This window comes from Gobio gobio (assembly GCF_949357685.1).
Source record: "Gobio gobio genome assembly, chromosome: 7".
NCBI lineage: Eukaryota > Metazoa > Chordata > Actinopteri > Cypriniformes > Gobionidae > Gobio > Gobio gobio.
In genome coordinates, this window is record NC_137103.1 from 55,996,640 (window position 1) to 56,021,183 (window position 24,544).

Here is a 24,544-nt window from a genome sequence, read left to right on the forward strand (position 1 = left end):
CAATTAATTTGTAAATGAAAAAATAAATTGTTCTATACATTTTTATTTACAGTACTTTTTACAACTATTTACATAAGTTATGTTTAAGATTAGAAAAACTAAATACATTTTAAAATTAACTGTACATAACAGATGGAAGAAAATGTTTTTCTGTAGTCTTTTATTGAGCTGGGCTTTATTGACCCTGGTGAAGCCTCTGTCAGCGGGACATCATCTGGATCAGTGCATATTCCACTGTCTACCAACAGGTTTGCAGAGCTGACTTATTCGACGGCTGCCATGTCGCTAAGATGTTTTCAGAAAGAGGGAAGAATAAATTAAATTAACTCACATCCTCAAAGCAAACAACAAAATATTTTAACATGCATAACTGTTCTATGAGCTGAACTCTGCAGGACAGCGGCCCTCCAAGACCAACGGTGCCTATCCCTGATCTATAAGACATATTTCTAGTGTATTTTATTTTTAGATTCTTTTTTAAACGATAACTTATATCAAAATGTAATATCCATGTGTTAAAAGTCAGTTTTTCATAAAACCACAATATTTGCCTCTGAGATGAAGTTGAATAAAAATCTGAGGTACTTCACAATTATACTCAAATACAGAGTAAATGTATTTCGTTACATTATTTGTAATATTTAGCAACTGTTGACAGCTGACGTTGAAGAGAACTGAAATGAACATTTATACTGGACTTTAAAGTTATATTCAACTGCCTAAAAACAAAACAGCTAAAGATGTTTACCTCGGCCCATTTATGTGCATAATAAAGAGTATAAACTATATAAAATCATATGTTGGTAACATATTAGTCAACGTTTTATTTTTATCAGTAGATACATTAGATTACTGGAGTAAATTGAAACCCAATACTTGCATTTAAAAGTGTAATCTGGCAATTTCTCTTAAAAAATCTGACGTCGCGGCGCGCAATGAATTCTGGGTTAGGCAAGGCTGCGAAGCATCCATCCAACTATCCTTCATTTCATGGGAAAAGAAGGACGCATTTGCAGGCCATATTTTGAAGGAGCCTTCGAAGGACCTACGAATTGGGACGGCCTTCGTCGCGCTGCGGTGACGCAATCCGCTATACCTTCCACTGTAAACGAGTCTCGGTGCGTCCTTTGAAGGCTGCGTCGGCCGCGCACTTCAAAGGACACGGCCTTCAAAGGACGCAGCCCTTGAATTGGGACACAGCTATTCTCTGGCTGCAGTTAAACCAGTCGCCACGTGACAGCAGCAGAGCGCCTCCGCGACTTCCGGCTCGTGTGACGTATGCGGAAGCTGTAAACACCATGTCCGTTTGTTTCAACTGTGAGCGCTGCTGTTGTTATTAATGCTTCAGTCGGAACAGCTCAGAAAGGTTAGTGAAGATGATTAATGTGTAGATATGATTCCCACTAGCCGAGCTCAGATGCCGCTCAGTGACGGTTTAACTGATAAACGATTCAGAAATCAATAACTCATCAATAATATACAGCATCTCCCGCTCCACTGGCTCTAATAATGAGCGATTCAGCGCAATAATCGCCTCTCTGTGGGCTTTATGTGCTCAGTGGACCGTGTAGCAGAATTTGACCATGTTTTACACCAAAAATACTATAGTAAAATCAGTTATTACTGTAGTAAATCATAATGAGTCTCTCTGCTCCCTTACTATTACTAATGTAATATTATTACTACACATACTTGTATTATTAATAATAACTGACTGAAATATCATGTTGTGAGTCTATTCAGCTGTTTAACACAAGTTTGTCTGATCCTAAATCTATGACCACTATGTCGACATTGTGTTTTCAGATGATTTATGAATTTTTGTCTGGTATTTTGCTATATATGAGATGTTCTTAGTGTCTTAAAAACCCACACATAACCCTCCAATATTCACATCTGTGTTATTTTAGTAATGTTGTATACTATTCATATTTTGAATTAGATTTTATTTCATTGTAGTCTCTTTTTTATTTTTAGTGTCTTTTGTTTTTAATATTTTAGTACGTCAACTTCAACTAAATTAACTGAAATATGAAAGCTGAAAGTATATCTTAACGTTTTTTTATTTTAGTTAACTTAAATGTATTTGAATCGTTTTAGTTTGTCGTTTTTTTTTTTTTTTGTCATTTGTTTTTTTTAAATATTTATTTCTAGTTTTTTATTTTCAGTTTTAGTAAAATCAAAAATGAGAAATGTTACCTAGTCAACTCTCTGACGTATTTACTGAAAGTGTTTTATTTTATTTCAGTCAACATAAATGTATTTTAATAAAATTTTAATTTTAATTTAGTCATTTAAAAAATATATATATTTCTAGTTTTTATTTGAGTGTTTTTTGTCATTTTCTTTTTAAAATATTTATTTGTAGTTTTTTTTATTTAATTTGAATCATTTTACTTACTTTTTTCTAATCATTTTTTTAAATATTTTAAAATATGTATGTATTTCTAGTTTATTTTATTTCAATCAACATACATGTATTTTATCCCTTTTACTCACATTTGAAGACTTCAGATGCAAAAGCCTCTAAGTCCGTCTGATGTTTTTCTTTAAAATAAGCATTTTTGTATATTTTTCTCCCTATAAGTGAAAGTATTTAATGAACGTTTACGATATGCGGAGAGCATTCACTCAGTATCGTTATCTCATTTTTGACCAAAGTGGCTTTAAGAAGCTTTTGCATCTGAACTCTTCATTTTTTTCTAATTTATTTTTAGAATTTATTTATAATAATTTTTTTTGTCACTTATTATATTTTAAAATATGTATTTCTAGTTTTTTATTTTATTTCAGTCAACATAAATGTATTTTAATCATTTTGTTTAATTTTTAGTATTAAACAAAATGTTGTATGTATTCAGTTTTACTAAAATCAAAAATTTTCATTATTATAATTTAAAAACATTTATTCCTAGTTTATTTTGTTTTAATCACCATAGTTAAATTTTTAGTTTTTTATAATTTTATTTTTTGAATATTTATTTGTAGTTTTTTTATTTTATTTGAATCCTTTTACCTAATTTTTTCTAATAATTTATTGTTATCATTTTTATTATATTTTAAAATATGTATTGAAGTTAGGGCTGTCAAAAGATTAATCGCGATTAATCACATCCAAAATAAAAGTTTGTGTTTACATAATATATGTGTGTGTACTCTGTTAATTATTATGTATATATAAATACACACACATTCATGTATATATTAAGAAATATTTGCATGTATATACTGTATATACATTTATATAATCTATAATATATATATATATATAAATGTTTTCTTAAATATATACATGCTTGTGTGTGTGTTTATATATAAATAATAATTAACAGAGTACACACACATATATTATGTAAACACAAACTTTTATTTTGGTTGTGATTAATCGCGATTAATCTTTTGACAGCCTTAATTTAAGTTTTAGTAATTTTGTTTTGTGTTTTTGTCATTGGTATTATTTTTTTAAAATATGTATTTCTAGTTTTTTTATTTTCAGTTTTACTAAAATCAAAAATTAGAAATGTTACCTATGTCAACTCACTGAAAGTTTTTAATAGGGCTGCACGATTAATCGAAATCGAACCGCAATCGCGATTTGGCTTATGTGCGATTATGAAAGCACAAAGACTGTGATTTTAATGAGATAAATAAATGCCCAGTGTGTGTGAAGAGCTGATCTGAGATCAGGAAACGCTGCTCCATGTGTCAAACATCTTCACAAACTAGTACTGCGAAGCGTTCATAAACCTGTTGTCCAACCAAATACAACGTTTAATAACATGTTTTAACTCCTTCATATCGTCAGTCGAGCTGATGTGGCTTCTGATCACAGAACGTCAATCAGCACTGCATACTTTTATTATTATGAAAATACCAGAGAAGGCTTGAAGAACTCAATACACCATATCTTGATGCAGAAGCCACTGTAAAACTTTTCGCTGTAAATTTACTGTAAAATACTGGGTTGCCAGCCACTTACTGTATTTTTACAGGACAGCTACTGTAAACAGCATCTACAGTACTGTGCTGTAATTATCAAATACTGTATCCTACTGTAATATCACAATTTTACAGTATTAAACTGTTCTCTACATCATTCCTTTTTAAAAAATAAATAATTAGAAATATTATACTTTAGAGTTTCATGACAGTAATAAACAGTAATAAAATAAATGAATAATTAAAAGTAGTTGTGTATTCAGAGTTCTGCATAACTATTAAAAGAACTGATGCTTTTAAGCATAAACTCACTTAATGTTTTTTTTTTTTTTTCAGAAAACAAGACAATACTTAACTTATCTAAAAAATTCTTAAGTTAATAGACATCTGGACTGGAAACAACAACAAAAAAAAAATTGCAGTGGGGTGAGAAAATGATAACTTGCTTTTCAATTTAGGGTGAAACTACCACTTTAATTTTAACATACCATAACATTAATTTGCAAATTCCTGAAACAATTTTTAAAAAAGACAGCACAAATATGAGTAAACATAAAACATTACAGATGAATGAGATTTGTTGAATAATCTGCTTGAAGGATAACTCCATCTAACTTCTCCTCTGGAGAGTATGCTCCGAACGTCATCGTTGGTTGGTTTGCTTTTGAAAAACTAAATTATGGAATACCACATTTGAAAGAAGTATTAGGAACATGACTATGGATTTTCATGTGCTGGCAAAATGCAGACTATGATTCAAAAGCACGATCTCAGAACTTACACCATAGCATTTTTGTTAACAAATGGACTATAACTAGCACTGATGTGAACTTGCTTACTATGCATTACTTAAATTGCTTGTTTACATGCACTGGACCGTCTTCGGTTTATAATACAAGCCTGAAACGGAGGGAAGAAAATACAGATCAAAAGCAGGTCATACAAATGACATGGTAAATCAGGGCTCCAGACTAACTTTTTTCACTAGGAGCACAGTGACCCCCAACTGAATATTTTAGGGGCACAACCAGAAATTTTAGGGGCACACACCGTAAATCAACATGCTAACCAAATCTACTAATTTCCACTGTATTACTAATAGGGATGGGTATCGTTAAGGTTTTAATGGTATTACTACTCTTACCGATACTGCTTATCGATCCGATACTTTAACAGTATTCTTACCGGTTCTTTTTATTATACATTATTTTATTTATAAAAAAAAAAAAAAAAAAGCATAATTAAGAACATAATTAAAATGGCTTTATAATCTGAAAAGTAAAATATCTATAGCAAAAGAAACCGCAAAGTTTGAACAAAAATATAAAACATCTATTTGTAAATGGACCAGTGTGCAGGCATTCGGAAGGTCTGCTAACATTAATATTACAGTAAAGAACAAACCTACAAAGAAATCTAATAAAGTAATGAAATGTAAAATAACACTGCATAGTTTTCACTGTATAAATTGATAGATTAATGCTTATAAAAGCTAAGTTATTAATTCAAGAGCTGGAATATTTTCTATTTGCCTTTTGTTCGATTCGAATTAATGGCTCAATCGTCAGCAGGTTTATTAGACGCTGCCCCTTTAAGACCGATCGAATGTAGAACTAATAGAATCATATTCTCCTATTTCTCCAAACTATTTACGCCCATTTAAGATATAAACTGTTAAAATAACTACTCTCCAATCCGGTCATTTTGACACCGGCTATTTGTTGTTTATTTGATGGTTTAGACGCGCACACGAAGCCTAAAATATCAAGTGCAAGTCGGTCCATTTCGCAGCACACACACATAAACCGCCTTGAAGTTGGAAACAGCGTCTCTTGCGCGGATTATTGTGCATTTAATAGCTCTTTATTATCACACACATCCCGCAGTTTAGCAACAGTAGAGACTGCAGTTTACAACAATCACTGAATCTGACGTTTAGTTTAGGTTTAAGGAGAAATGACAGCGCAAGGCTGTGAAGGGAAGGATGAGCTCGACGAACACGGCTATAGGAATAGTTTGACCTCATATCATCTTTTTATAATTCTTGGAAGCCGAAATCGAAAATAAAATTAGATTAATATCAAAGCATATCCCAAGAGTTTAAGCAGACTAAACTTTTGTGTAGTTCTCTTGGCCATCGTCACTCATTAAGCTGACTGACGTGTTGTGTTTGCTGTAGCTCCACGTGACAGAGCGCTCGCTTTCTCTCTCTCTCTCTCTTCTGGATTGCGAATGGCAAAAATGCATCAAGGACAAATGGTTTAATATTATCTCATATAGAAAGATAGAATTTGCCAGACATAACGTCTATCAATTATAATTAGTAAGTGTATTTTCTTAATTTCTCCAGTACCGACAGCAGGCAAATTTACTGGTCGCACATGTGCGCCTGGATGTAAAATTCAGTCGCACACTCTCAAATTTTAGTCGCAAAATGCGACCATTTAGTCGCACTCTGGAGCCCTGTAAATGTTGAATATTATGTGAAATATTGCATAAATCTTGGTAAAGAGGTGAGAACAGATTGTTTTCGCGGTAACAAATCGCGTTCTCAAAATCAAACCATTCGTGTAAACAATGTCAAAATGCGAACGCAAAACCTAGTTGGCTTACCGTTAGGGCTGCTCGATTATGGAAAAAATCATAATCATGATTATTTTGGTCAATATTGAAATCACGATTATGTAACACGATTATTTCACATGACTTTGGGAATGTGTTGTATTTATTAAAATTACACCTTTCAACAATTCAATTGAAATTGTAACATTTGTTGTACTTTTTGAACTATTAAAATAAATAATATAACATATATTCAAATCAAAGTATAAAAGTATTCACGTAAAAATGATAACCACAAATAAATAAGATCAACAATATGGTTCGGCTAGATATGCTTTTCAGGTACGTCTAACATTAGTTTTCAGGTACAGAAATGTATCAAATGTAAAATAACATTGCATATTTGAGTGCATAAATTAAAGATTAATCCTATTAAACTAACAAAAGCTATTCAATCCGGATCGGATATGCGTCGTCTTTATCGACTGTATAAAGTTCACTTAAGGCATATACAGACTATGTCTGCTAGGATACTCATCAAGATGGACATGTTGACATACGTTTTGTGTGAGTTTGTCCGTTCAAGAGCAAGACTTGAAAGAGAACTCAGTATTTGCGCGCTGAGAGACGTGTGCGCGCTCTCGGATGAGCGCACAGAGATACATTTCCTCACAGCGCGCGCGGCTTCTCATTCGCGTCTTCTGGCACTACACCCGGGTGATGACGGTGAAAACGACTGGTCATATTCAAACATACGGCAGCACTCGCATGCATTAAACAAAGTTTACAAAGAGAATTATTTGAAAAATATGAGGGGGAAAAAAGGACGTTTACACGGCACTCCTGCTCTCGTCAGTTTTTGTTTCTTTATTAGATTGTCATAGGTCACTCTGTTTAATTTTCAAGTGGTTAAACAAATTCGTGGTGTTCCCTTGCGTTGCAGCCACTACCATGTAGCAAATCTTGCACGTAGCATGTTTCTGCTCGTCGTCTGATTCCTCGAAGCCAAACTGGCTATTTTGCTCACCAAACGCTGCTGTAACTGCTTTCCTTCTGCCATCTTTACTCGCGCCGAGTTTTTAAATTCCAGCGGATGATATGCACACGAGACTCACGATCTGAGAAAGTTTGTGGTTTCGGGAGGGGCGGATGAGCGCGTGCGCGTTTCATTCAGAACGCAAGACAAAATAAGAGTGTTCTTGCAAAACTGAACATGGCAAAATAATCGTTTTTTCTCGATTGTACTATTTTGGTGATCATTGGGAGGCAAAATCGAAATTCGATTAATTGCACAGCCCTACTTACCGTATCAATACTCAGTCGAACAATTTTCCATCTTCTTAAGCTCTAAACTCCTCATCGTCTTCTACAGATGACACATTTTTTCCTCCCGTCTTCATGTAACGTTAAACGTCCTCCATTTTCTGTTGCGTCACAGGCAACTAACGTAATGTTTTGAAACGCGAACTGATTCAACCAAAGCACACAAAAAACGTAAAAACTGTTCACATATTTCACAGATATACACGGGTTTAACATGATTACAGGATTAATGATTCTGTTCAGTTGAGTGCCGCTGACAAGTCGAGTTTGCTGTCTGTTCTGTTCGCATCTGATCTTAAATGAGCGCGAAAGAAATCAATCCCACAATTCAATGTCTTTACAGTGTGATACTGTATTATGAATTTAGCGGGCTGAATACAGAAAAGTGCTGTATATTCACAGATGTGCTGTAAAAGATACAGTATATTACTGCTTTATGGAAATACAGTACAGTACTGTTAGAAATTCCCTGTAAATGTACAGTAAAGGGTTACAGTGTGGAATTGTCCACTGTGGTTTCATGGTGACTTGACTGATCTGTCCGTTCTCTCTTTTCTCCAAGTGTTCAGCTGGAGTTTTTTATTTTTATTTCAATCAACATGAATTGATTTAACATTTTTTACTGAAAATGTTCTATGTCATTTTTATTATATTTTAAACATGTATTTATAGTTTTTTATTTGATTTCAATGAACATAAATGTAGTTTAGTCAAATTTTGTGTGTTTTTGTAAATTTTTTTAATGTAAATTTTTTAAAAATATGTATTTCTATTTTTTTATTTTTTATTTCAGTCGACACAAATGTATTTGAATCATTTTTAATTCAAGTTATAGTTAAGGATAATACCTCTGATTCAGATGAGTGGTGCATCAATATGCAGTTGTTTTATGACAGATTATTAAAATTGTACATTTGCCCAGATATTTACTTAAAATTCCCAAACGATCTGTTCATGCAGTGACTGGTGGTCGATTTCAGACACAAAGAGCCTCTTCTGCTGTGGTTATGTACAGTTATTGGCTAGTCATCTCATCCATCTCTTATTTATACCAGTAGTAGCTTGTTAAACATCTAGGGGTGGTCTTTTCTTCTCTATAGTGCCGTTTATCCGAGTGAAGCGCTTCACAAACAAGAACAAATATATGCCTGGGCTTGATTTTGTCGGTGGGGAATAGGGTTGGGTACCGAAATCCGGTTCCAATATGGCACCGGTACTTATATAACCGGTATGTATCGGACCGAATCAGAACGCAGATTTCGGTTCCTCATTTCGGTGCCAAAATTCAAACGTGCTTTCGCGCTTTGGCTGAGCCAGAGACAGACACTCAGCGCTCGTCACATCACAACTCATGACAACTATTCAGTGTTTTCAACCACAACTCATGACAACTATTCAGTGTTTTCAACCACATCTCATGACAACTATTCAGTGTTTTCAACCACATCTCATGACAACTATTCAGTGTTTTCAACCACAACTCATGACAACTATTCAGTGTTTTCAACCACATCTCATGACAACTATTCAGTGTTTTCAACCACATCTCATGACAACTATTCAGTGTTTTCAACCACATCTCATGACAACTATTCAGTGTTTTCAACCACAACTCATGACAACTATTCAGTGTTTTCAACCACAACTCATGACAACTATTCAGTGTTTTCAACCACATCTCATGACAACTATTCAGTGTTTTCAACCACAACTCATGACAACTATTCAGTGTTTTCAACCACAACTCATGACAACTATTCAGTGTTTTCAACCACATCTCATGACAACTATTCAGTGTTTTCAACCACAACTCATGACAACTATTCAGTGTTTTCAACCACATCTCATGACAACTATTCAGTGTTTTCAACCACATCTCATGACAACTATTCAGTGTTTTCAACCACATCTCATGACAACTATTCAGTGTTTTCAACCACAACTCATGACAACTATTCAGTGTTTTCAACCACATCTCATGACAACTATTCAGTGTTTTCAACCACATCTCATGACAACTATTCAGTGTTTTCAACCACATCATGTTTATTTCAGGTTTCAGACATTTAAATGCTCATCAGTAGGCTACTAGCAAAAAACACACACTGATATCTCTGAAAGCGGCAATGACAATCCTTTCAGACGGTTATAATTTGACTAACGTTACGTGTTTTATTCACATCAGATACATGCACATTATATAGTAACTATAGCGTTTACTCTGTTCTTCTTCCAGTTCACTGGTCACTTACTTTCATGTATTTCGTGAGACGAGAATGCTCTCAAGTGTTGTAAATCCGACAGATCCGATTCTGAGGCGCAAACTAACATGGCGCCGCCCATTGCGCTTTATAGATCAACTAACACACATTCACTCACACATTTGAACATCAGATAGTTCGTGACACAGTTAAGAAGTTTGTGAATATTTTGAATAAAAAGAAAAAACGAAATAAACCCGATACAGCTGAGCTGTCAGCGCTATTGCGGCTGCTGTGTCATCATGTGAGAAACATGACGCGTCGCCATGGAAACATTAAGACGATGCGTTCTAAAATATTTAGCCAGAGAATATGATCATATTTCAAAAAAGAGCTGAAGCTCGAAGCTGGTTTGTAGCAGAGCAAGAATACAGACGACTGCTGTTATTACTGTAATTAAGAGTTATATTAGGCTTGTTGTAGTTGGGTGGCTTAGGTTTTACTGTGAATTTGTAAATAAGTCAATTATAATTTGTAAATAAGTAAATTGTGTTTTGTATTTATTTATATTCATACATTTAAGTATACATTAAACTTTTAATAAATGGTTCAATTTAAATAAAAAATAAATAAATAAAAAGCCATTTAATGTCATCCACCTCGTTTTGTGGCCTTTTAAAAAAAAAAAAAAAGTATCGGTTTAGGCACCGGAACGGTTTTAAAAGTATCGGTTTGGCACCGGAATCGAAAAAAAACCAAACGATACCCAACCCTAGTGAAGCGCTTCACAAACAAGAACAAATGTAGGCCTGGGCTTGATTTTGTCGGTGGGGAATTGAACGGTTGTGGTTTGCTATTGGTGGAATTGTCCACTGTGGTTTCATGGGGACTTGACTGATCTGTCCATTCTCTCTTTTCTCCAAGTGTTCAGCTGGAGCGTCCATGATGACGTCCATCGTAAGCGACACGGCCGAAGCTGTGGATCTGTGTCCGGAGTACAACCTCTACCTGAAGCCCATCGCCAAAATGACCATCAGCGTGGGTCTGCCTCATCTCAAGTTGCCGGGCAAGTCCATCTCCAACTGGGAGGTGATGGAGAGGCTGAAGTCCATGGCCCAGCCGGACCAGTTCTCCTCGCTCCGCATCTCCAAGAGCACCATGGACTTCATCCGCTTCGAAGGCGAGGTGGAGAACAGGAGCGTGGTGAAGCGCATCCTGGCCAAACTCGAGGGCAAGAGCATCAAGCTCAGCGGATTCACGGACGTCCTGAAGGTCCGCACGGCGGAGAACAAAACCGACTTCCCGACCCGCCACGACTGGGACTCGTTCTTCCGGGACGCCAAGGACATGAATGAGACGGTTCCCGGAGAGCGGCCGGACACCGTCCATCTGGAGGGGCTTCCCTGCAAGTGGTTCGCCCAGAAGGACGGCTGTCCCGACAAACCCTCAGAGGCGGTGCTCCAAAACGTTTTCGAGCGCTTCGGCAAGATCCGGAACGTGGACATTCCCATGCTGGATCCCTACCGGGAGGAGATGACCGGGAAGAACTTCAACACCTTCTCGTTCGGGGGACACTTGAACTTTGAGGGGTACGTGCAGTATCTGGATCACACGGGCTTCGTCAGGGCCATGGACTCTCTGAGAGGGATGAAGCTCATGTTCAAAGGGGATGATGGGAAAGCCGTGGCCTGCAGTATTAAGGTCAGTTTGATGCTCTCACGTCCTCCACATCATGGGAACACTCATAATCAGTAATCATAGACAATTAACAAAATATTACAATATATGCACGATTATATTTATATTATTTTTATTATAATATTTAGTCATTAATATTCTTTCATTATAAATAATTGCATTTTATATATATATATATATATATATATATATATATATATATATATATATATATATATATATATATATATATATATATATATATATATATATATATATATATATATATATATATAAACTTGTTTAATATTGTTTAATATTTTATACTATATAATATTTATTCATTAATATTTTATTTAATTTATTTGTATTTTATATATATATATATATATAATTTATATTTCATTATATATAATATATTAATTAATTAATATTTTATATATATATATATATATATGTTATATCACAATTATATTCATATTTTATTATAATACTTATTAATTCATATTTTATTTAATATTTAAATGTTTTATTTAAATAGTTACACACACATATATATATATATATATATATATATATAGTTTTTTGTTATTCTATTCTTAGGCGACAGGAACAGCAAGAGGTTAAGGAGAAAAAAGACTATTTTTTTATTGCAATACTCTTTCTTTATTTTACTTAAAAGAATTGAAAAACGTACTTAAACTTAAAACTTTACTTAAAAAAAACCTTACACGTTCCTAGTGTATAGTATAATATAAAATAAATATATATAAAGATTTACACTGGCAGCTCAGAGCAGTACAGCTGCATTTAAGTATGAAAGTGAATGAATAAATGTAAAAATAAAACACTACATAGACTTCACTACAAAATATACACTGATTCTTATTAAAGCTACTGTATTAGTTTTTCAGTCAAGAGCAGTGAGTGATTTTCTCTTTGTCTTTAGTTGTTGTATTAACATTAAAGGGATATTTCATTCAAAAATGAAAATTCTGTCACCGAGAAATGAATACAGGTTTGGAACAATATTAGAGTGAGTAAATAATGACATAATTTTAGAGGTGAACTGTCCCTTTAAGGACAGCGTGTTCACTATAGGCTGCGCTGCTGTCAATTAAAGACCTGCACGCATCTAATATACACACACACACGATTTTTCTTTCACTTTAGACATAACCGACTGTGTTTATGTTAACCTTGTGTGTATTTGACAGTATTAGTGCAGTAAGACCACTACTTAGTTCAGTAATCACGTGTTTGACAGGCGTTTAGTGCGCGCGCTCGGAAAAGCACATGTTTAAAACCACGCACGCGAATGAGCCGGCAAGGCTTTAAAACGCATGCAAATAATGAACTTTGGTGATTGTGAATAACTATAGTGTCCCATGAGTATAACTCCACCACTAACGTGTGATGTGAATGTGTCGTGTTGTTCAGTATTGGGATGGAGGCAATTGATAGAATTTGTAGAAAAATAATTAATTCAATGCAAAACCGAAAAACCGCAATTCACAAGCGCGTTTAGAACCGTGAATGCCGTACCGAACGGTTCAATATTATATTGAGAATTGTGGCATCCCTAATTATAATTGTATCATAATTATCATTTATATTTCATTATATATAATATTTTTATTAATATTTAATTAGGGTCCAAAAGTCTGAGACGAGTCTATCAAAATGCTTCTATTTTTATTGTGTTTTTAATTTAATTCTTTATTAAATTAATAATAAAACATTTTCATCAGTTTATTACATTTAGAATTTTTTCATTTTACATCATAACTTTTTATTAATTTTTTTAATTAATGGTAAAAAAAAACTTGATTTCCAGGTTTTAATGTGGTTTCAGACCAATGGATTTATATAAAATCATTTATTATAATTTATAATATTTTTTAACATAATCATGCCTGGTTTCTGTGGGGAAGTTCATGCGAGTATCGTTAATATACTATTAGATGTTTTTATTATTTTGAATTTCCAGAATCTTTGAATCTTATATTTTCAGTTTTCACTTTAACTTTAGATGGTTTTAGACAAGTCATCTTTCATTCATTTTTAGGTTTAGCTTTTAGCTTAAAGGAACACATGACTTTTTGAAACTTTATCTTATTCCCCTTATCCCCCAGAGTTAGAGAAGTCCATACTCATCTCCATACCATAACTCTGTCTGACACACCCACCGCTAGCCTAGCTTAGCACAAAGACTGGAGATAAATGGCTCCAGCTAGTTTACCGCTAAATAAGTGATAAAATCATAATAAAAGTCCCGCTGCTCGCGAGGCGTGTGTTGCGTTCATCTTATTAACAATGGCTCCAGCGGTTCCTCAGCTCCACAACACTCGCTCCTGCTCTGCTTCGCTACAGTAACGTTAATAATCACATCAACATGATTTCTGCCAGAGTCCTATCCCGATTCTGAGGTGAAGACCACATGTCCCAAGATTCTGTGCTCAAACGTGACACCATCAAACTACACCTTTGTTTTGAACAGGCGACCTCTAGCGGACGGAAAACTTACTGCACCTTTAAGTATAATAGCCCAGGTCTGTGAATACAGAAGAGAAGCTCATAGAAATGTGTTCGTTTGGTGAAAGTGTGAAGATTGTGCTGGAAACTCTGAAGTTAAAGCATCACCAAACCTGTCAAGAACTCAAAAACCCACGAAAAACATGAAATTATATTGTGGAAAATGAAAATGAAGCCTATTTTCATGATCATCTCCTTTTTTTTGCATTGTGAGATTAAGACAATTAAACACATTTTATTTGTAATAAATAAATAAAATAATTTAATTTGAGTTTAAATACTAAAGTATTTACACACACATACAACCATTTGTACAGAAGGCAGTAAATATGAAGTTTTAAGATGTTTATTATGAGACTGTAACCTGAACATTTATTCTCTCAGGTGACCTTTGACACGAGTAAACACCTGAGTGATTCCTCACTGAAGAAACGACAGCAGGAGCGACTGAAACTGCAGGAGCTGGAGAAACAACGAGAGGATCAGAAACGCAGAGAGAAGGAGGAAGAGGAGCGGCGGAAGGAGGAAGAGAGGTATCTATCGTCTGTCAACTAGCATGGTATCTGTCTGAAACATGCTAGCAATGCGATATGTACTAGCAACTGCATGGCAACACTCTAGCAACCACATAGCAACATCCCATCAACCACCCTGAGTACCTTAGCAACCACATAACATCCTAGCAACCACCCAGAACACCTTAGCAACACCCTTGCAACCACCCAGAATACCCTTGAAACCGCATAACACCTTAGCAACCACCGTGAGTATCCTAGCATCCGCATAGCCACACCCTAGCAACCACCGTGAGTATCCTAGCATCCGCATAGCAACACACTTGCAACCACCCAGAATACACTAACAACTGCATAGCAACACCCAAGCAACAGCCCTGAGTGCCCTAGCTAGCAACCACATAGAAACACTTTAGCAACCACCCTGAGAACCCTAGCAACTGTATAGCAACCACCCTGAATACCCTAGCAACTGTATAGCGACCACCCTGAATACCCTGTATATCAACGCCCTATCAACTTCCCTGAATTCCCTAGCAACACCCTGCAACCACCCTATTAACTGCATAGAAACCACCCGAGTACCCTAGTAACCGCATAGCAACACAATAGCAATCACTGTGAGTACCCTTGCAACCACATAGAAACACCTTAGCAACCACCGTGAGTTTCCTAGCATTTGCATAGCCACACCCTAGCAACCACCGTCAGTACCCTAGCAACCGCATAGCAACACCCTTGCAACCACCCAGAATACACTAACAACCGCATAGCAACACAATAGCAACCACGTGAGTATCCTTGCAAACGCATCGCAACACCTTAGCATCCACCGTGAGTATCCTGAGATCCCTAACAACTACCCCGAATTCCCTAGCAATGTCATAACCACACCCTAGCAACCACGTCAGTACCCTAGCAACCGCATAGCAACACACATGCAACCACCCAGAATACACTAACAACTGCATAGCAACACCCAAGCAACAGCCCTGAGTGCCCTAACTAGCAACCACATAGGAACACTTTAGCAACCACCCTGAGAACCCTAGCAACTGTATAGCAACCACCCTGAATACCCTAGCAACTGTATATCAACACCCTAGCAACTAGCAACACCCTGCAACCAGCCTAGTAACTGCATAGAAACCACCCGAGTACCCCTGCAACCGCGTAGCAACACAATAGCAACCACTGTGAGTACACTTGCAACCACATAACAACACCCTAGCAACCACCGTCAGTATCCTAGCAACCGCATAGCAACATTCGCAAAAAACAGGACATTTTTCTTAAACTTTTAATATGTTGATTCATGATTAATTAAATATTCATGATTTTTGGTTACTGAAATTAAAATGAACCACCCAGAATACACTAACAACCGCATAGCAACACAATAGCAACCACCGTGAGAATCCTTGCAAACGTATAGCAACACCCTAGCAACCACCGTGAGAATCCTTGCAAACGCATCGCAACACCCTAGCAACCACCGTGAGTACCCTTGCAAATGCATCGCAACACCCTAGCAACCACCGTGAGTACCCTTGCAACCACATCTGTGAGTGAGTTTCCTGAGTTTCTTGGCATACATAGAAACACTTTAGCAACCACCCTGAGAACCCTAGCAACTACCCCGTATTCCCTAGCAATGACATAGCAACACCCTGCAACCACTCTAGTAACTGCATAGCAACACCCTAGCAACCACCCGGGTACCCTAGTAACCACATAGCAACACCCTAGCAACCACTCAGAATGCCCTAGCAACCGCATAGCAAATTATTTGTCTGAGAGACTTTAAACCTTCAAACTTTTAAGCTTTTTTTAAAACCTTCAAGCTTTTTAAACTAAAATGTTGATGATGTTTCAGGAAACAGCGCGAGCAGGAGGAGCAGGAGAAGGAGAGGAGGAGGGAGGAGAAACTGCGTAAACGAGAGCAGAAGATTAAGGAGAAGGAGGAGAAGAAGAACCAGAAGAAGATGAAGAAGCAGCAGGAGGAAGAACAGAAGAAGCTTCACCTGAAGATCGCCATGGAGGAGAGGAAACTGTTGCTGGCCCAGAGGAACCTGGAGTCCATCCGGCTCATCGCAGAGTTACTGAGCCGCGCAAAGGTCAGTCTCAGTCTGAGTTATGATTCGACCGAATCACCATTTCATTTATGCCTTTATTTGATTACTAAAAAAATAAAAAATCAAGACGTTTTAAAAAAAGACAACACCGGTTTTATTTTTCAGAAATTCTTTCATAGGGCCCTATTATTGTAAGAATTTAATACATTATGTAGTTGTTAAAGTTTTATGAATACAAATGTTTAGATGTGCTTTTGATTATTAAAATTAATTAATTAAACTATTAAAATGTAATCTAAAATAATTTGAGAAACAGAACAGAATTTGGGAAAAAATAAAATTTTCTTAGGGCCTTAAAAATGTCACGTTTTTGTTAAACATTTAACAAATTGTTGTTAAATTGTATTCGTTTCATGATGTATTTGGAAAAAAATAAAACAGAATTTGGGGGAAAAAATTGATTGCATAGGGCCTTAAAAATGTAATATTTCTTAAACTTTTAATAAATTGTTGTTAAAGTGTAAAAGTTTCATGATTTTAATTAATTTGACTTTTCATAGGGCCTTCATTTTTATTTTTCTTAAACTTAATACATTAAGTTTACATATAAGTTTCATGATTTTAATTAATTAGTCATGCTGTTTGATTACTAAAATTTAAATTAATCATTAAAAAAAACTGAAAAATTGAAACAAAAATACGGAATTCCCTAGAATCATAGCAACCACATAACATCCTAGCAACCACCCAGAACTCCCTAGCAACACCCTTGCAACCACCCAGAATACCCTCGAAACATATAGCTACACCCTAGCAACCAACGCGAGTACCCCTGCAACTACTGTGAGTATCCTAGCAACCACATAGCAACACCCTAGAAACCACCGGCAGTATTCTAGCAACCGCAGAGCAACACCCTTGCAACCATCCAGAATACACTAACAACTGCATAGAAACGCCCTAGCAACAACCCTGAGTGCCCTAGCTAGCAATTACATAGAAACACCTTAGCAACCACTCTGAGTACCATAGCAACTGTATAGCAGTTCGCTATCACCAGACCAAGCTCAATTTAAGATTGAACATTGGTCTGGGGAGTCTATGACAATTGGATAGTTTTTCAATCAGTCAGACCACAAGAGGCGTGATCAACATGCAACGACCCATCGCTTCTCTATCCGTCGTCGTGTTAAACCCGCCAATAGCGTGCCAGGTGGATAAGCCAGTCTGTGATTGGTTCCCGCAAAAGTGTAACAGAAGCAGTAGAAATGAATGTACGGGTTTCCAGATTGAGTTGCAGGGCGAAATCAAATCGCCAGCAGATCAGGCTGGGTTTACCCAGTCTATAGCAATACCCTAGCAACCCCTCTGAGTGCCCTAGCTAGCAACCACATAGAAACACTATAACAACCACCCAGAGTACCCTAGCACCCGCATAGCAACACCATAGCAACCACGGGAGTATCCTAGCAACCGCATAGCAACACCCTAGCAACCACCGTCAGTACCCTAGCAACCACATAGCAACACCCTGGCAACCATCCAAAATGCACTAACAGCCGCACAGCAACACTCTAGCAAAAAACAGAACATTTTTCTTAAACTTTTAATATGTTGATGTTAAACTGTAAAAGTTTCCTGATTTCATGATTAATTAATAAGTCATGATTTTTGATATCTAAAATTAAAATGAATCATCAAAAAGGATATTGGAAATAAAATTGGACACTGGCCCTAAAAATGCAATATTTCTTAAACTTTGAATATGTTGATGTTAAACTGTGTAAGTTTCATGATTTTAATTAATTAATTACAAATTGTTTTATGATTGCTTAAATTTAAATTAACCAGAACAAACATAAACACTTAAAACTTAAAAAAAACTTAAAATTAAACACTTAAAACAGGATTTGTAACCAAATAAATTACTGAAATTAAAATGAATCATCAAAATGGAATCCAGAAAATGGAATTTGGACAAAAATAAAATTGGACACATTTCATAGGGCCCTAAAAATCTATATTTCTTAAACTTTGAATATGTTGATGTTAAACTGTGTAAGTTTCATGATTTTAATTAATTACACATTGTTTTATGATTGCTTAAACTTAAATTAACCAGAAAAAACATAAACACTTAAAAAAAACTTAAATCAAAATGGGGAAAAACGCTTCGGTTACTGGCGTAACCTCAGTTCCCTGAGAAGAGGGAACGAGTATTGCGTTTTGCTAACGCTAAGGTGAATTTCCTTTCCTCGAGATTTTGAAGCAAATTTTTATCCTAAAAATACCATGTAAAACGCATTGCAGCTGCACAGCTCTCAGCAGGAAGCAGCTGATTGGCTGTGCTGATGCAACTGCAGGAACCTATGGCGAGCCCGCTGGGCGGGAAGGACCAATGAGGTCCCTCTAATATTCCCGCCACAAGGGGCAGCAGAATTTGCATAGCCAAGGGTATATAAGACCCTATCTCGCCAGGTTCGCCAGGTTAATCGACTGAACCGACTCCCTGAGCAAGCGAAGCACGGCAAGCAAAAGCAATACTCGTTCCCTCTTCTCTTTCAAGAGTACTCTCGTATTGCGTTTAGCTTAAACGCTAGGGGACCCAATGCAAAACTCTGTGCTCGCTTAACGTTCCACTTTTGCCTCTCCAAACATGCCCCAAATTGTCTGAATCGTATGTGGGTGAAGAGACCACTCTGCTGGGGACACTTTGCCCCTGGACAGCATGTCCGGACCCAGATTCAGAATGCCTGGCACATGAGTTGCTCTCCGCGAGCTCATATGGAGTCAAAATAGGGCCACATATATCTGCAAAATAACACAATGTTTTGCAAACAAAAAATATGTTTTGCAAAAAAAAAAAAAAAAATTTGCAAAAAAATTTTAATATTGAGAAAAAAATGCTTTTTTGCAAGTAAAAAAATAGTAATTGCAAAAGAAAAGTTACCACTGAGAGAAAAAATAAAGTTTAGCAAAGTAAAACTTGCAGCATTGACTTTGCAACACCTTTGCGCCGCTCCTTTAAATCCGCGTTTCCGTCATCCGTGCCTCTGCGGCGCAAGCTTTCCTTTGCGCTTCATTCTTCTTTGCGCCTCGCTTTGTGTCCCTGATTTGACGTGGGGGAGGGGTCAAGAGGTTGGGGTGTGTACAAGGGTGTGTACAAGGGACGAAGGCGCGTCCTTCTCGTTACGTCATCAGCGCGAGCCCCAGACCGTATGGATCTCGAGACCTCTGTGTGTCATTCTGCTGCATATCATCTAGCTGTCTTTGAACACAAGAATATATTGGGCATGATTAATTGCATACATTTTTTTAATCATGTGTTTTTTTTTAATTAATGAGTTAAATTGACAGCTCTACTTGTAACACTTTACCCCAACACTGATGATGTGTCAGACAGATTCAAGAAAAGATTCCTGATGTAGTTTGGTTAGTTAACATAGCTGAGAGCTGCATGCATGCAACATGGGTATTTATAACCCTTACACCAGAATGACATCGATGGATCATCCTCTGCATAGAAAGTGAATGAGATTGGGCAAATTAATTGAGACAGCGAGAGATCAGCACAGTTGCTCAGCCTCAAGGGCGAGTGGCCAAATTTAAGTCAGATTGTATTGATTGACGTAACGAGAAGGACGCGCCTTCGTCCCTTGTACACACCCATGTACACACCCCAACCTCTTGACCCCTCCCCCACGTCAAATCAGGGACACAAAGCGAGGCGCAAAGAAGAATGAAGCGCAAAGGAAAGCTTGCGCCGCAGAGGCACGGATGACGGAAACGCGGATTTAAAGGAGCGGCGCAAAGGTGTTGCACAGTCAATGCTGCAAGTTTTACTTTGCTAAACTTTATTTTTTCTCTCAGTGGTAACTTTTCTTTTGCAATTATTATTTTTTTACTTGCAAAAAAGCATTTTTTTCTCAATATTCTATTTTTTTTTGCAAAATAATTTTTTTTTTGTGCAAAACTTTTTTTTTTTTTGCAAAACATATTTTTTGTTTGCAAAACATTGTGTTATTTTGCAGATATATGTGGCCCTATTTTGACTCCATACAGATTGTGCTCCGCCCATATTAGGACTTTTTCTGCCATTGTGTGTAGATCGATAGATCTTAGATCGCCCTGGCGATTTATATAGGCTACCACTTACCTGCTGTCCGTTCGGATCAGGACATGGTGGTGCTTTATGTACGGAAGGAAAGCTCTTAGTGATAGCGTGACCGCTTTCATCTCTAGACAGTTTATGTGAAGGCTCTTCTCCGAGTCTGACCAGAGACCGGAGACTGGCCTGCCCTCGTGAAGGGCTCCCCAACCTAGGTTGGATGCATCTGTTGAGATAACTTTCCACTTCGTAACAGTGCCAAAGCTCACGCCCGTCTGATACCAGACAGGATTTTTGCAAGGAGCCAGAGCCAACACACAGCTGTGGTCTACCTTGATTTTTTTTTTATTGGCCCGAGAGCCATGCGTGAGCTGGAACGTGGCGATTCAGCCAGCGCTGTAGGGGGCGCATGTGTAACAGACCTAGTCTGAGGACTGGCGCTGCTGAGGCCATGAGACCCAACATCCTCTGACAGTGTTTGAGAGGAGTGTATGCACCGGACCTGAGGGAAACCGCTCGGTTCCGAACAGAGAGCGCGCGCTGTGACGTCAGTCGCTCGTTCATCTGTAGTGAGTCTAACATAGTTCCCAGAAACTAAACGTTCTGTGTGGGAGACAATGAGCTCTTTGCCACATTGATTCTGAGGCCCAAGCATTTCAAATGGTTGAGAAGCCAAGATCTGTGGTTCAATAACTGTATCTCTGACTGAGCTATTATGAGCCAGTCGTCGAGATAGTTGAGAATTCTCATTCCCCAAACACTCAGCGGGGTTAGCGCCGCTTCCAAGCACTTCGTAAACGTGCGGGGGGCCAGAGATACACCAAAGGGTAGCACCTTGTATTGGTATACTTTCCCCTCGAAGGCGAATCTCAAGAATGGCCTGTGATGAGGGGCTATTTGTATTTTGAAATAGGCATCCTCTAGATCTACAGTGAAAAACCAATCTCCCGGGCGAATGTGCGTGAGGATTTGTTTCATTTTCAACATTTTGAACGGGCGCTTCATAAGGGCCTTGTTCAGATGTCTGAGATCTAGAATGGGCCTGAGACCACCGTCCTTTTTTGGTACAAGGAATTAACGACTGTAAAAGCCTGACTCGCTCTGTGAGGGGTGTACGGCTTCCACCGCTCCTTTCATTAACAGTTTTGATATTTCGGTTCAAAGCACGTGACTTGTGTCGCTTCTCACCGTTGTCTCTTGCGCGATGGTCTGCAAGCAAACTGTAGCGAGTAACCTTGTTCTATTATGTTCAACACCCATTTTGAAATGCCGGGAATGGCCCGCCAGGCCTCGGCCTTCGAAGCCAGGGGCTGAATTAATTTGTGGGGCGAGTCGCTGAGTAACAGGGACTCGGCGGCCCAATAGTGTTGTGTTAAAGTGGCGTTCATCAGAGGGCGTTTGTTCACAGGCTCTCTGACTGGGAGAGAATTGTTTCCCGCCGCCTGAGTGCAGGTGGGCCGGGGGACATGGGGGAGAGATTGAGTGTAGGGGTACATGCTTTAATGCTGGCACACGGCCTACAGAGAAAAAACCCTTTTTGTGATTCACATGGGTCGCCTGAAAACGCCGTTTGTGTACAGGCGAGCGCGCTTGTTTGCGGACTCGTTGGCTGTGTATGTAATGTGCCCAGCCGCCTGGTTGAAGGGAGCTGGGGAACGTTTTGGAAGAGAGCGAGGTGGTAAACCGGCCGAAGCAGGTATTATCCACCTTCTCTTTGTGCCTCTGGCTAGGACCGCTTCGGCGGCTCAGGTTTCGACACATTACTGGGTCGGGGACCTCACCGCTCCGGCGGTCTGCTACGGTCTGGGCTTAGCTGATGGCGCCACCTTGGTGGGCTGGGCTGGTCCAGCCTTAGCGTGACGGCTAGCGGAGGAGCAGGAGAACGCTTGGGCAGGAAATGTCTCATTGCCTGTGAGGCCTTTTTAGCCTCTGTGAAGCGTTCTGTGAACCCAACCACAGAGGGACCGAATAATCCTGAAGGCGACATGGGCGCGTCGAGGAAAGCGGTCTTGTCCGAGTCTTTCATCTCGGTTAGGTTAAGCCACAAATGGCACTCCAACACCATCAAGTTAGCCATGCATCTGCCAATCGCCTGAGCGCTGGCCTTGGTCGTGCGCAGGGCCAGGTCAGTGGCATCGCCCAGGTTCTTCAGGGCCTCAGTATCAGGGACAGACTCGTCCAGCGAACAGAGGAGTTTGGCCACCATAGAGTGTAGCGCTGAAGCCGCCTGGCCGGCGGAGGCGTATGCTCGACCGGCGAGGCTGGAAGTAGATGCTTTAGATGGGTGTACAGCCTTTGACTGCCGTCCCCTGGTGGAGAGCGGACAAAGGTGTGCAGCGACGGCTTCCTCAAGGGGAGGAAGAGTGTGATATCCATTTTCCTGCGGATTTGACACGAGATGAAAATGGTGCCTTCCACGACTTGTATAATTCCTCGTGGACTTCTGGGAAGAAGGGAGCGGGTTTTTGAGTGGTCGGGTGGCAGCGGTTCTCGAAAAACCACTCGTCCAGCCTGCTTCTCGTGTGCTCCTGGGGTTGAGACCAGTCAATACCGAGGTCGTCCACGTCCTTAGTGAGCAGGCGCATAAGCTCAGCGTCCACTGAGGTTTTGCCGCTCATGGCAGTCCGTGTCGAAGTAGCATGACAGGCGATGGCGAGTCACGCGGGGAAATGGCCGGCGTGTGCTCGTCAGAGCGCTCCGGGGGCCTCTGGTCGCGGCGTTTCTTCTTTCGCGGCTCTAGAGGCTGAGAACAAGGGACGGGATTCGGATTGAAACTTGCGAGCCGTGCCTGAAGGGTCTTCAGCACCAGTTTGTCGCACTCCGGGCAGCCGCCCTGGTTGAGTGCGGCCTGCGTGTGGTCTCGTCCGAGACATGAGACGCAGATGATGTGCCGATCCTCGTCCGGAAGAAAGCCTCTATGCAGGAACGAGACATTTGCACGTCTCGGCTCTTTTCGTGAGTGTGTAGCAACGGCAAACACACGGAATGGTATATAAAGGAAATGTGCCGGACGTCCTCAGGCTGCAGAGTTCCTCTGGGTGCGTGTCGACGGCAGGCTTCAATCCAGAGCTCAGCGAGGTGAGTCGCTGAAGAAGAAATAACCTGGCGAGATAGGGTCTTATATACCCGTGGCTATGCAAATTCTGCTGCCCTTGTGGCGGGAATATTAGAGGGACCTGATTGGTCCTTCCCACCCAGCGGGCTCGCCATAGGTTCCAGCAGTTGCAGAGGCACAGCCAATCAGCACGCAGCTGCTTCCTGCTGAGAGCTGTGCTGCTGCACTGCATTTTACATGGTATTTTTAGGATAAAAATTGGCTTCAAAATCTCGAGGAAAGGAAATTCACCTTAGCGTTTAGCAAAACGCAATACGAGAGTACTCTCGAAAGGGAACAGGATTTGTAATAAAAGAAAGCATGTCCTAGTTGTATGTGCATGTGTTGATTGAGTGTGTGTGTGTGTGTGTGTGTGCTCAGAGCCTGAAGCAGCAGCAGCAGGAGCAGCAGAGGGCGGAGCTGGCGCGGCTGCAGCAGCTGGAGGAGCGGAGGAGGCAGCAGGAGGAGGAGCTGCGGCGGGTGGAGGCCGAGAAGGCCCGAGCGCTGGAGCTGCA

General features: G+C 39.0%; 1 protein-coding gene across 1 annotated transcript in view; it reads left to right on the forward strand.

The window, feature by feature from the left end:
• Window positions 1-38: 38 nt before the first annotated feature.
• The window catches only part of akap17a (A kinase (PRKA) anchor protein 17A), a gene marked incomplete at its 3' end in the record, with an annotated part of 24,987 nt that continues 481 nt past the window's right edge, over window positions 39-24,544 (forward strand). Inside the window, exons 1-5 of the mRNA XM_079820728.1 lie at window positions 39-1,366; window positions 10,950-11,726; window positions 14,622-14,770; window positions 16,629-16,869; window positions 24,411-24,544. The exon at window positions 24,411-24,544 is cut by the window's right edge and continues 481 nt beyond it. Of these exons, the coding sequence (XP_079676854.1) occupies window positions 1,340-1,366; window positions 10,950-11,726; window positions 14,622-14,770; window positions 16,629-16,869; window positions 24,411-24,544 (1,328 nt within the window). The 5' untranslated portion in view covers window positions 39-1,339. The remainder of the gene's footprint in view (window positions 1,367-10,949; window positions 11,727-14,621; window positions 14,771-16,628; window positions 16,870-24,410) is intronic.